Source organism: Rana temporaria, chromosome 9 (genome assembly GCF_905171775.1).
Source record: "Rana temporaria chromosome 9, aRanTem1.1, whole genome shotgun sequence".
Lineage (NCBI taxonomy): Eukaryota > Metazoa > Chordata > Amphibia > Anura > Ranidae > Rana > Rana temporaria.
The window spans coordinates 72,423,588-72,436,492 of record NC_053497.1 but is presented as its reverse complement, the minus strand read 5'-3'; the positions used below and the strand labels follow the sequence as shown (position 1 = coordinate 72,436,492).

The following is a 12,905-nucleotide window of genomic DNA, read 5'->3' as shown; positions in this document are numbered from 1 at the left end:
TAAATGAACTAAAACTGCCAATATGGTTTATTATAGTTAGCATATGTTCTTAATATTTATGGCTGATGGTCAGCAAGTCTCGTACGCCCACACTTGAAGTACCACCGATGCGCCTTAAGGAAAAACAACTGACTAACCAGCTGCCACTTTAATGATGTAGAAATCTGAACTCAATGGTGAAAAAATAAGTGGCGCTAAATTGCACTTATGTGTATGGACCTTCAACCGAGTGCAAAGAAAAAAACTAAAAATAAAGTAAAATAAAGACACCTTCATATGTGGTACAATTTAAAGTATCGCTATAAAGATGATGACAATGTGATAATTCAAATTATCAGTGTAACAATATCACCCTGTGACAAGTGAAATAAACTACATTCAATAAAAAGTTCATAGGCATAATAAAATTGATCTGAAAAGAAGGTTGATCCAGTGTAACATTTTCTGATCTTCCACCACACCTGTGCCGGTGATTATGCTCCCTTTGGATGACACACATTAACCAGATATTTATGCCTTACACTTTTGTGCTTGGCAGAATCGCTTTAAACCACACAGACAGGTTTAGCTGATCTCCGCTATCCAGCCGCAAACATGTAAATAGGATCTTTAATAAAACGCTATGTGAAAAACTTCAACCATTACACTCACATCACATCACTTCAAAGCCAGCAAGTAAAATCACAGCAACTCACAGCAACAACTCTTGGAGAAAATGTCTGTAGTAGTGTATAGTGTGGTCACGACGGACCCAAGATGTACAGCTTAGATATCAGTCTCACTCGCTCCTCTAGCTCAAACCGTAACTCTCTGATCTGATCTGGTGTACAGCTTAAAAACTGCCCCGCTAGCGGCCGAATAGCGCCGCCAAAAATAGCGATGCTTTAATGCCGACGCCGCCCCCGCCCCAGTGTGAAATGGGGCCTTAGACCAGGACATTTTCCATCCATAGAAGTAGTTATTCTAAAACTGGGCAGATTAGGGCAGAGCTTGTGTGGGACAGAATTTTTAATATTATTAAGCATGACAGTGTGCTCAGTGTCCCTCTGAACACTTGTATTGTACCTACTTTGCATAAAATGTTAAATCTATTTGAAAGTAAATCTGCCATGTGAAAATGTGTCTGATTTCAGTTCTTCTGAGCCTCAAACACACATGTAGCAATGAACTTCACACATAGGTGCGTGCAGCCTATTGCATTAGGGTGCGCATCTGAAAGCTCAAACACATGTGTCTGTGTGTGTGTATATATATATATATATATATATATATATATATATATATATATATATATATATATAGTGGTGGACAGTGTCAGTAGGGCAGTGGACATGTCAGTAGGGCAGTGGTCTTTGTCAGTAGAGCAGTGGACAGTGTCAGTAGGGTATAGATTGGTTTCAGTGGTTTATTTATTTTTAATTTTTTTACATTTTTATTACAATATTTTTTTTAAATATATTAAGAGCCTCGTTGGGTCTAAACAGACCCCTGATGTCTCACTTTTGAGACCGAGAAAGGGACTGAGAACAGAGATCTCCTAGTCCCTTTCTTTGCAGCCAGGCTGCATGGTGAATCTGCATAGTACATTGTAATTAGGATGTGCCCAGGAACATCTGGCACATCCTATGCACACACCTAAGACTTCAATATTCCTTGTATATCTAAAACCTTTGGAACAATGATAACCAGGTAACCAGCATTTTCAAAAGGAGATATCAGCGATGTCAGCCTACATATTTTTCTATAAAACAAATTGCATCCCCTTTTTTCATCACCAGAAAAGGTCCGGCCCTACCATGGGTCCCAGTAAATCCATTGAACCCAGGCAGCACTTTGAGAGGGGCAGCAAATTGAACCACGGCCGCCTCTCCTTCTCTTCTATTTACCCATCAAATTGACAACCAAAGTTTTTATTCCAGCATTTTTGCATGTCATGATGACAACTGCCACCCGGGCCACTCCGCCTGCCCCTATACAACTCTAACCAGCCCCTATACTGACCTAGCCTGTCTATATACTACCCTAGCCTGTCCATATACTACCCCAGCGTGCCCATTTACTACCATAGCCTGCCCTTATACTACACTAGCCTGTCAATATACTACCCTAGCCTTTCTATATACTACACTAGTCTGTCTATAAACTGCCCTAGCCTGTCTATATACTACACTAGCCTGTCTATAAACTGTCCTAGCCCTCCCCTTGGAATTGAACATAATGGTATGGCATATAATTTTGCATATAGACAAGGTGCTGTTGCATTTAAATCTGACTTCCTGATAAATTAATGATTATGATATAAAATAATGAATGCGGGGGCCTTTTGGTGGGCAGCATTTTATTTTTGGACCCAGGCAGCACAATGTCTTGGACCAGTCCGGCACCAGTAGGTCTCTTCTTTAAAACGATCAAGATTGTTCTTGATGTTTGTGATTTGCAACAGATCAAATTGGTTTTCAAAATATTTTACATCTATGTGCCATTAGAAGGATATGGCTGTCTGGGCTTCAGTAGGGAAATCATTTCAGTTTCACAGTCACTTAGTAAATAATCTAAGAAAGCAGCTTCAACATGTCTTGCTATTATAGTAGTATGACTATAGAGAAATAACATAATAGCTTGGTCCATATTATCAGTAGAGCACAGAAATTATGTGAATGTTTTATTCTTTTGATGCAGTATTAATTCACATATTAGTAAATGAACACTGCTTTGTAAACAAGCTTTAAAGCAATATTGCAATGATTTAACATCTTACCAACAAACCCACAGATACGGAAATGCTTATGCTTAGAATTGCACCAGAATTTAGTTTCAGATTCGCCCTAATGCAAATACAAATAAAAAAAATACTTTCAATCTACAGCAAAAACAGAAAGCCTCCAGGGCACATGGATTTGTCAAGCAATAACCGCAACATTTAGTTGTCGAGCTATGAGTCAAATATTGTTCCTGAGAGCACATTTTGACATCCCTAACATCCTTGTAAAAACAAAAAACTGTATTAGCGGTGTTACTCATATATTTTATTTACAACACCATCTAGTGGCTGAAAGGGACACCCGGTCCATTCAAATTAGGAGGTGGGAGAACTTGAGGTTCATTTAATTTGCACTATTCCACCAAGACTGGAAACATTTTTGATGAAAAGGGGGTGTACCTTCACAGTGACAAGCACAACCAATGATTTGTCTTTGTGTCGTTTGTGAGTGTCTGTGTTACTCTTAGCAACCAATAATTTTCCCTGGGTCATTTTGCCATCTTGAATAAAAGACAGAGCCTGGTTGTTGCTATAGGGAGGACTGATGATTTAGATTTTTCATTTTTTTGCACTAAATATTTTTCGGTGATATAAATTTGTATTTTCCCGTAAAATAATTCTGTTCTCTTTATTAGAAGAGTTCATAGCAACATATCAAGCAAAGTAACATAACAAGTTTACATTAGAAAGATAATATATACAGCATTATTCAGTTAAATCTGAGTTTATTAGAACCTTAAGCTTCTGGTACGTCATGCAAATTGTTCTTTTGCATCTGATTGATGAAAGTCTTCTTTATTTGTACACTGGCTTACACTTGGCACACTGTTCTCAATTCACTTATATTCTTATAAAGAATCTTAGATTTCTATAATCAAAATTAGATTGCTATTGCCTCATGTTAGAAAACTGCATCTTAGAATTTTCTATAGACATTTCTATTTAATTCTTCAATCCTGCTATTTGATTTATCCTAAATCAGGGATGTTTACAGAATACATATTGATAAATGTATGCTTACTCTCAGACTGATCCACCTAGAAGGAATTCCTGTGCTAAGTTAAATCTTATCTTTTGAAGAAGCTAGGCAGGAAAAACAGAACCAACCAATCAGGATAAAATCCCTGACAGCCAATCCACCGCTTTCAGGAAAAGACCAATAATAGATTATCTCTTTCCCCAAACCTGGATAATTGTATTGTTTCTTTAATATGCCCCAGCAATGAAAGAGTCCTTCACCAATTAATTCAGACTACCTTTCTCTCTTCGGGAGGTGGCTCTTGAGAGCAAGTTCTCTTCATCAACACACAGCTCATCCTGACCTGCCATGTCAAACCTCTGCATAGATAGGAAAGCCTGCAATGTAAATTCATATTAGACTCTAGCTAACAAATGGAGCAACTCGGCTGCAAATGCTTTTGTTGTACGCTAAAAGTAACCAGATGTTAGCAGATGACACACAATAGAAGACTGGTCAGAGCTATTCTGTATTTCATTGAAAAAAAAGGAGGGGAACAGACCATCTGCATCTCTCGCTCTCTCCCTCTCTCTCTCTCGCTCACACACATACACAGTTACAAGTGGCTTCAGTGCATGAAGACTGAGACTGCTGCCACTGCTGCATTGAACACACCAGCTATCTTGGAATACGGAAAGACTATTTTTTTTTTCTTTTTTCATTTCCAATGTAACTAGTGTGTCTATGGAAACTATGATGCTTCAGCAAGGGAAACCAGACGTGAGCTGTGTCCATGATGCCAGAATGGAACTGGAAAGAACAGACCATTGTTTCACTGAGGTCAAGCCTATACTGCAATGTTGGTCAATATTTATGTTTTAAAACTCTGCACAATTATCTCCATTGGACAAAGAAGGGAGAAACACAGCAAAACCTGAAACCGAGGCTGATGGTGCAAAGAGGTCTCAGGGTTGGACAAAGTTATTTGTAAAGGAAAGAAGACAGTTAAAGTATATGCTCAGCAGAAGATCCACATTATGTGACAGTATTTAGATGGCTCATCAGTAGTGATCTTAGTAATGTAAGGTCAACTTTTTCGTCTCTGAGAAAAAAAAAAGGATTGTCGTCCTATCAGGTTGTGTATCACGGTATCTTTCATTCGAAAAGACAATTTTTGTTGTTGGTAAACATTAGCCATGGCTGCCGCGATTGCCAGCTCCCTGATTAGACAGAAGAGACAAGCTCGGGAAAGGGAAAAATCCAATGCTTGTAAATGTGTTAGCAGCCCCAGCAAAAGCAAAGGAAACTGTGAAAAAAATAAACTCAATGTCTTCTCTCGGGTCAAACTGTTCGGTTCTAAAAAGAGGAGACGACGACGACCAGGTTTGAGAGCTTCTTACAGTTTAGCATGGTCTTTCCACATGCATCAGTCATGCCTCATCAAATATTGCATAGGATATATCTGTCAGTGATAGCGCTCTATTGTAATGTCTTTAAGTCATTAACCTGTTTGATTTAACAGAGATCTACCATTAGAAAATGCTTACACAATGTCGTAATAAGTTAATGCAGAGGAAACAGTGTCTTGTTGCTGATTGGAGGGTTAGTGGGATATTCTAGAAAGAAATACGGTAGTTGATTCCAGTTGGCACCTTTTTTGTCATAATTATAATCGCAATTGTAATCAGCTTAATTAAATTATCAGAATGGTAACACAAATCATCTGCATTTGACATAAACCCTTTAATCACCTTTATTAATCAAGAAAGGAATAACATAACTGTTCTTTATGGCATTGGTACTATTCCTGTGTAGTACTAAGTGCCCTGGGAGGCAATAAGATATTTGTATGAATTAACAATGGAACATTAAGGTATAATTTGTTGTTTTAGCTAATCCAGTGCAGCTAGACTAAGCACGAATATGTGCCATTTACAATTTTATTTTATGCACTTTTTTTTTTTACGTATAAAAGGTAACAAAGCATGGGTAAATTTACAATCATTTTTTTTTCAAGAATCCTAAGGGTAACTGTAATATCCTTAGAGTACTTGTGTTATCACACTGGTAATTCAACGTAGAGAATGTCTGGCTGAGACTGCTAATACCTGTTATAATTTCTGCGAGAGTGTTCACCAGGCAATCCCTTTTGCAGTAAACATATTATTTCAGATGCACAATTTTCTTCTTAGCAGCTGCTTGTTACGCAGAGATGGGATTTCCCTCTTGCTACTGAGAAAGCTTATTTTATTTATCAGTCATGTTATACATGTTCTGTTTTTTGCCCAGGCAAATAAGTTGACATGTTTAGGCTTATTTAATAAGGCAAATAGAAATGTACAAAGCAAAGTACTCTATAGCCAAAAACCAGATTTAATCTAATATTATTATGACTATAGTAAACCAAAATCCAATGGCTGTGCAGGATAACTGTACTGCGCACATAGCCACTACCCTTTGCGCTGCCATGTCAAGTAGGTTTTTGAGTACAACTAAACTGTTAAGATACTTACCAGTAGGTATTTGAGAATACAAAAGAATATAAAAACATATAATACTATTAGAAAATTGCTACATACTTGTATACTAATAAAAGACAATAGACTTTAGTGGGTTTTTATATGCAGGCTGAATGAAAGCATAACACTACTTTACTGACAAATCTAGTATTTTAAGGCAGGGCTTGATCACTACCAAATGTATTATATTTTCTTTGTCTTTTAGGTTTTTATATACTTTTCTAGTATTCATTACATAAAGGAAGACATTTAAGGTCTTGTGTATTGCTTGAGGGAAGTGTAGACAAACTATGCAAACTATACCACAGTTCCTTTATTACCATGTCCAAATTCTGAACACTTTTTCTTTGGTACAATAGATAGTTTAAATATCATAACAAGCATAAAGGACATTTGTCATTCGGCCTTTCAGAAACATGAACATTTTGAATTTGTTGCTACTAAATGTCAGATATTATGCCCACATTGAATGGCTGGTAGGTTTAACAGGACTGATTCAGAATTGTGTTCATTCAAAATGTAAAAGGACAACAAGCTGTTGTATCATGTTTAGGAGACATATCTAACATGTGTGCATTTTCTGCTTCCTTACAGAACCTCAACTCAAAGGTATAGTCACTAAACTGTACAGCAGGCAAGGCTTCCACTTGCAGCTTCAGGCAGATGGCACAATTGATGGAACAAAGGAAGAGGAAAGCAGTTACAGTAAGTAGTCCTTGACCCTTTTTCAGTCTCGCCAACGCCATTGTTCTTTTGCCCTGGTGGGCAGTGAGACAGCTCTCAGAAATGACGCAGGACTGTTTTTCAGTAGAGCAAACACCAGCATATAGACTGTAATTTCAAAATCAACAAGTATATGTTGGACATTTATTGCTAATACTACAAAGACTAGCTGAGTGGGGGGGTTGTTGTCAGCTTGGGGAATCAAATGTTATCTCCATGGAGATCCAGAGATGTCCTTTAGATTGTATCACATTTAATCAAAGAACATATATTCACCCACACATTCTGCCAGTAATAGAGCAGTCTTGACTTTAGTTGAACTTGGTCACCATGTAACCCCTTCCTACACAATATAGTCCTTTTACACCACTGAGCATCCTGTTAGGTGCACAATAATTAGATTCAAATCTGATTGCAATCAATTGGATTTTGCTTTCATTGATCTTAATTTAGTATTCTGAATGTATATTGTCTGCTATTGCTCCTTGTAATTGGTTGTTCCCCATTGCTCTTTACACTCTTATTATATACACCCATAAAATTTGAGAGCTGTGGGTTAATATTTCTGCACAGTGACGAACTAAACCCAGCAAAAGCATTGTTTCACAGTTACACACACGATACTTATCATAGTCCTTATCTTAGTCCTCTGGAAAGTTCCATTATCCAACATGTGGTTGATAAGAATTATTTTTAAACATTAATAACCGATAAGAAAAGCAGATGGCCCAAAATCGAGTGATATGAAAATCATTTGAAATGTCACCCTTTAATGCCTTGTACACACAATCTGAATTTCTGATGAAAAAAGTCAAATGGAAATTTTTCACCGGATATTCCGACCGTGTGTGTGCCCCATCGGATTTTTTTTCAAATTCTATAGCAAATTCCGATCGTCTGTGTGGAACCCAGACAGAGAAAAAAACATGCATTAATTTTTCTCGGCCCGTCGTAGTGTTGTATGTCTCCGCGTTTTGGACGGTCTGAATTTGGTGTTACAGCATGTATACAAGACAGCTTGAACGGAATTCCGTCAGAAAAATCCGTCTGAGTTTTTCCCGACGGAAATTCTGATCGTGTGTATGGGGCATAAAGGTATTGATGCTCTACCTCTCTTACAAAACTAAAGGTATTGTCCAGTCAAAATTTGAAATGAAACATTAAGATGCATACAGGGAACCTAGCCTACCTGCTCAATATTCATTGATCCAGACATTGCCAGGCTTCACCAGTCCAACACACACTATATATTTAGAATATCAGAGAACCTCTACTTGTGATGTAGTATAGGAATTCCCAAACACACCCACCACTGGCTCTTTGCAGTGTTTCATGTGCAGAAAACCTGAAACATGTGAATTCAAAGAAGTTTATCACAGCCACTAATCAAACCTTTGAATGTGATTGGTGATACAATAAGCAGAGAGAGAGAGAGAACATTACAAGCCCATGATCCAGGAAATAGACTCTCTGTGGCCCTATAAACTGCTTTCTATTTTCTTGAGTAAATGGATTATAGATTAAGGTAGATTGAGAAACTTTCTAATTTTAGCACAGTTGTAGTTTTTTACTGGATAAGCATGTGTACCCTACTGAACAGTTTCACTTGTTGCCTGATACTGGCCCTTTATAGGGGGTGTGGTAGGACAACCATCAGCTATGAAAATAGTATTTATCTTTAATGCTGGCTCTGTCTGCTAATCTCACAAGGAAATGTTTAACTTAACTTTTCTATGGGAGTGTAATATTCTGTGTCTATATTTGTTTTATAAAAATGAGCAGAAAATGTAGACATAATAGGTAAAAGGGTACTTATGGTAAATGTATTTTTGATTAAAAGAAATGTAGGGCTGCCACGCTGAAAATATCTGTGCATCTTATTGTAAAATAAACCCTTCTTCTAGATATACATCCTTTTATAGAGCCAACATAGCATTTTCATATACTTTTCTAAAACATAAATGCTTAATGAATACCTGAATTGGTTGCCCCTCACCCCTCCCTTTCCCCCCTTCCCAAACCCTTTGTCCATCTACTTCTGGTTCCTGCCCACCAGGATCTGCCTGCAGCCCACCAGCATTTGGAGCCCTGTTCTTACAGGCAGAAAGGAGATGGGTAATCTATTCATCATCATGGTGGATCTTATGCAATGGATCTCTGTCTCCAACTGCTGTCAGGCAGTGATATTATAGAATTTGCAGTGTCAGGTACTTACATGTCAAGAGTGATCAAGGGGGGTGGGTGGGGCTCATAAGGGATGTAGACAGATTAATTTATAAATTCTGGTATCCTTGTAGGAGCCCACACAAACATGACAAAATATGTTCAAAGTTGATTACTTTCTTGTCCTGGCTTTTCAAATCAAAAAGTGGAGTTATAAAAAACACATATGCACAACCAGGCTTATTTAATAAGGCAGTGCAAAGAGCAATAAGAATATGTAAAGTGCACTAGCCTGTGTGAGTGAGATTATCACTAAATGAATTGACAACAATACACTAAAGTTTTATTTCTGCACTTTGCATATCCTTAATTTTACTTGCATCACCTTATTCAATAGCAAATTTGTTATTGGACTTTGCATTGCACTGCATTAAATAAGCCCGCTACTGAACTTGCATCTGACCATACCATTGATATGAGAGACATTCAACTACTTGATTAAATTGTAATTAAAAATAGTATGTGTTTGGTGCTAGATCATTACCATTGTTATTGGAGGGTCTCATCACTAAATGAACACATTCAAGCAACAGCGCAACATATCACCTTTCTCTTATGTTACATAATTACATTGAAACGTATGCATACACTTTCTGTTATTGTAGTGCGCAGTAATATTTGCATGAGAGATTCAGGGTCCTGATGAAGCGGCTTTGTCCACGAAATGCATTGACGTACACTATACAATCTGGGAGTATCTCCATTCTATAAATCCTCTGTCTCCCAAGGGGAGACAAAGCGGAAGACCTGATACCATTTTTTAGAAAACATATGATTTTAATGAATGAACGTTTTTAAAATGTATAAAATAAAGACTGGTTTTTGTATTTTACACAATGTTTCAAAGGTATATGTGTGGTGGGATTCACATACCTAGATGTTAAACAATGATTCCATATGTATGTTAGAGTTGTGAGAAGACAGGACAGTAGAATCTTCTTAGAATTATAGAAACTAAGTATAATAATACTAATAAAGCCAGACTGTCTAGTGTTGCCCTTTGTTCACCTATATTTAGCAGGGTGCAAAAGGAGGTAAATGTTTATTATACCATAGCAACCAATAACACATTTTTCCTCTTTTGATTACACTGGAGCAGTGAAGATGAAATCTGATTGGTACAAAGTGCTACATTGTGCATATCAGTACTGCTCCTGGAACTGCAGTGGAAGACATTTATGATATAAGTGCAAGGAATTGTGAGCACATGCTGAATTATTTGATAAGGCAAAAATCTAAAAGGCAAAGTGCAGTAGCCCGAATAGCAAATAGTCTCTATTTTCTTGATTTTACTACAGTAACTAGACATCTGATTTCCTTTTATAGTTTTAATCTGTCTTAAACATCAGCATTGCTATTTGCATTGAATTATTTACTAAGCCTATACCTATTTTTGACTTTTATAGTAAAGAAGTGTATTTTTTTAAAATGTTTATGTCTCTGGTATTTTTATTATTATTATTGTTACAAAAAAAATCTTCATACTTGGATCCTTACTGGTACCAGAAACTGTATGCATGCATTCATATATTTTACAGTACTTGCATGATCAACTGTGAGCTGTTACATATAAATATAAAATATTCAAACAAACACACCACTGTCACCTTTAAATTGATACTAGTCTATTTTAACAGCCGGAGGCTGTACTTTGCAGTGCTACAGTTTTTTTGAATAATAAAAATGACTTTTGCTTCTCAGCTAACCTCTCTTAAATGAGTTTAACCCAAGTAATTACGCAGCAGGGCACATCATTAGCAGATAACTTTCAAGTTTGCATTGACATCATTTTACTAACTTTGAATTAATTTTAGCAGCCTGTTCTCAGCTTCCTTTGGTTAACTTTTCAGGCACAATTTTCCCTCAATCTGCAGTGTGTAAGAATAAACACCCAGGGCCATTTACTATTGCACAGGGAATAGTAACCTATTCATTGTGTTTTCCAATCAATAGAACTACAGCATTGTTTATTGAGTTTATTGGTTTATTGAGTTTAATTATTTGGTGTTCTAAAAAAAAAAGCTTTCCCTTTAAAGATAAATAGTATATTTTCTGTGAGTTCATGTTTTCTGTTATTTCTGTAAAATGTTCCTGATCTTTTTATCGTTTTGACTCTTTTACTTGTATCATATTTTGAATATTCTTTTTACATACAGATGAGCAAATGCTATATCTAGCGTGCATCTTTAAATAAGAGAATGAGATGAGCACATCTGCTTAAGAATAGCCTAAGTCTAAAAGTAAACATTCCCAAGATTGTTTTTAATGATTGCCCTATGATTGTCTTCAAATATGTAATAGTTGTAAAGACATTCCTCTAAAGAGAAGTATAACATCATTGGATCCCCAGCATTTCCTGTCCAGAAGTTGCATAGGCTTTCCACTTGCATCTTGGAGGGTTGATGTCATCGGGTCTTCTCTGCGTTATTAGTCCAACCAATTTAACTAGCCAAGACAGAAATAGGAATCCTGGGAAGTGTAATATTACTTTCTTTGGGTCAGTGACTTACAAGTAGTAATACAAAAAGTAAGGATGTAAGCCCTGAGCCTGCACCATCAAAACGGTAATAGCAATGCCACTATTGCATCCTGATAACTACGGATGAGTAGAGTGATTTTAGTGAAATTTAATTAGCTCCTGGTCAAATTAGGCAAAATATGTTTTTATTTATTATTATTATTCTAAGAGGGGAAAGGGGTTAGGGGTATAGTAAAGGTAGTTAATTTTATCTAGTGTTCGTATTTGTGTTTTTTCCTTTTTTGTGTATTTGATAGGTATTGACTTTTTTTTTTTACATTTTTTTTTCCTTACTGTGAAAGTTCAAAATGATAGGGCTAATGAATAGACATGTTTTGGGGTGCAAAAATAGGTCCAAGATAGTAATGCCCTGTACACCTGATCGGAATTTCCGATGGGATAAAATCTAATGGAAGTTTCCGGCGGAATTCTGTATAAGCTATCTTGCATACACACTGTCAGACCAAATTCAGACCATACAAAACGCGCTGATGTAAAACACTATGGCGAGCCGAGAAAAATTAAGTTCAATGCTTCCAAGCATGCGTCGACTTGATTCTGAGCATGCATAGTTTTTTCTCCGCCGGAGTTCTACACAGACCATCGGAATTTCTAATCCGTCTGACTTTTTTCATCGGAAATTCCGATCGTGTGTACAAGGCATTATAGAAAGCTTCTGTAATCCTAAGTAACCATTAAAAAAATAAGCAAAAACAAATCAAATACAGTTTCCCGTTACATTTGAGGTGCACTTGTTATATGAATCAGTACCACATATATCTGCATATTTATTTTATATACTGTAAAAAAATCTTATTAATGCTGTGACAGTTATAGTTGGTCTGACAATCAGGCCAGTTTCACACTTGTCTGCGTGGTAAAACTCAGTGTTATTGTGCAGGTTAGTGTTAAGCCTTGTACACACGATCGGTTTGTCTGATGAAAACGGACCGATGGACCGTTTTCATCGGACAAACCGATCGTGTGTGGGCCCCATCAGTTTGTTTTCCACCGGTGAAAAATAGAACATGTTTTAAAATTTTCCTATGGATAAAAAACTGATAGAAAAAAATGATTGTCTGTGTGGAACTCCATCGGAGAAAAATCCATGCATGCTCAGAATCAAGTCGACGCATGCTCGGAAGCGCTGAACTTCATTTTTCTCGGCACGTCGTAGTGTTTTACGTCACTGCGTTGGATTTT

At 36.9% G+C, this 12,905-nt stretch overlaps 1 protein-coding gene across 6 annotated transcripts in view; it reads left to right on the top strand.

Annotated features, from left to right (window-relative positions):
* Positions 1–12,905, top strand: part of FGF13 (fibroblast growth factor 13) — a 497,159-nt gene that overhangs the window by 388,207 nt on the left and 96,047 nt on the right. For 5 of the 6 annotated variants that reach the window (XM_040323770.1, XM_040323769.1, XM_040323774.1 and 2 more), the window contains one exon: positions 6,833–6,943. In XM_040323770.1, the coding sequence (XP_040179704.1) occupies positions 6,833–6,943 (111 nt within the window). Of the gene's footprint in view, positions 1–4,031; positions 5,103–6,832; positions 6,944–12,905 lie in introns of those variants that run through there. The other variant, XM_040323773.1, reaches the window with a different exon arrangement.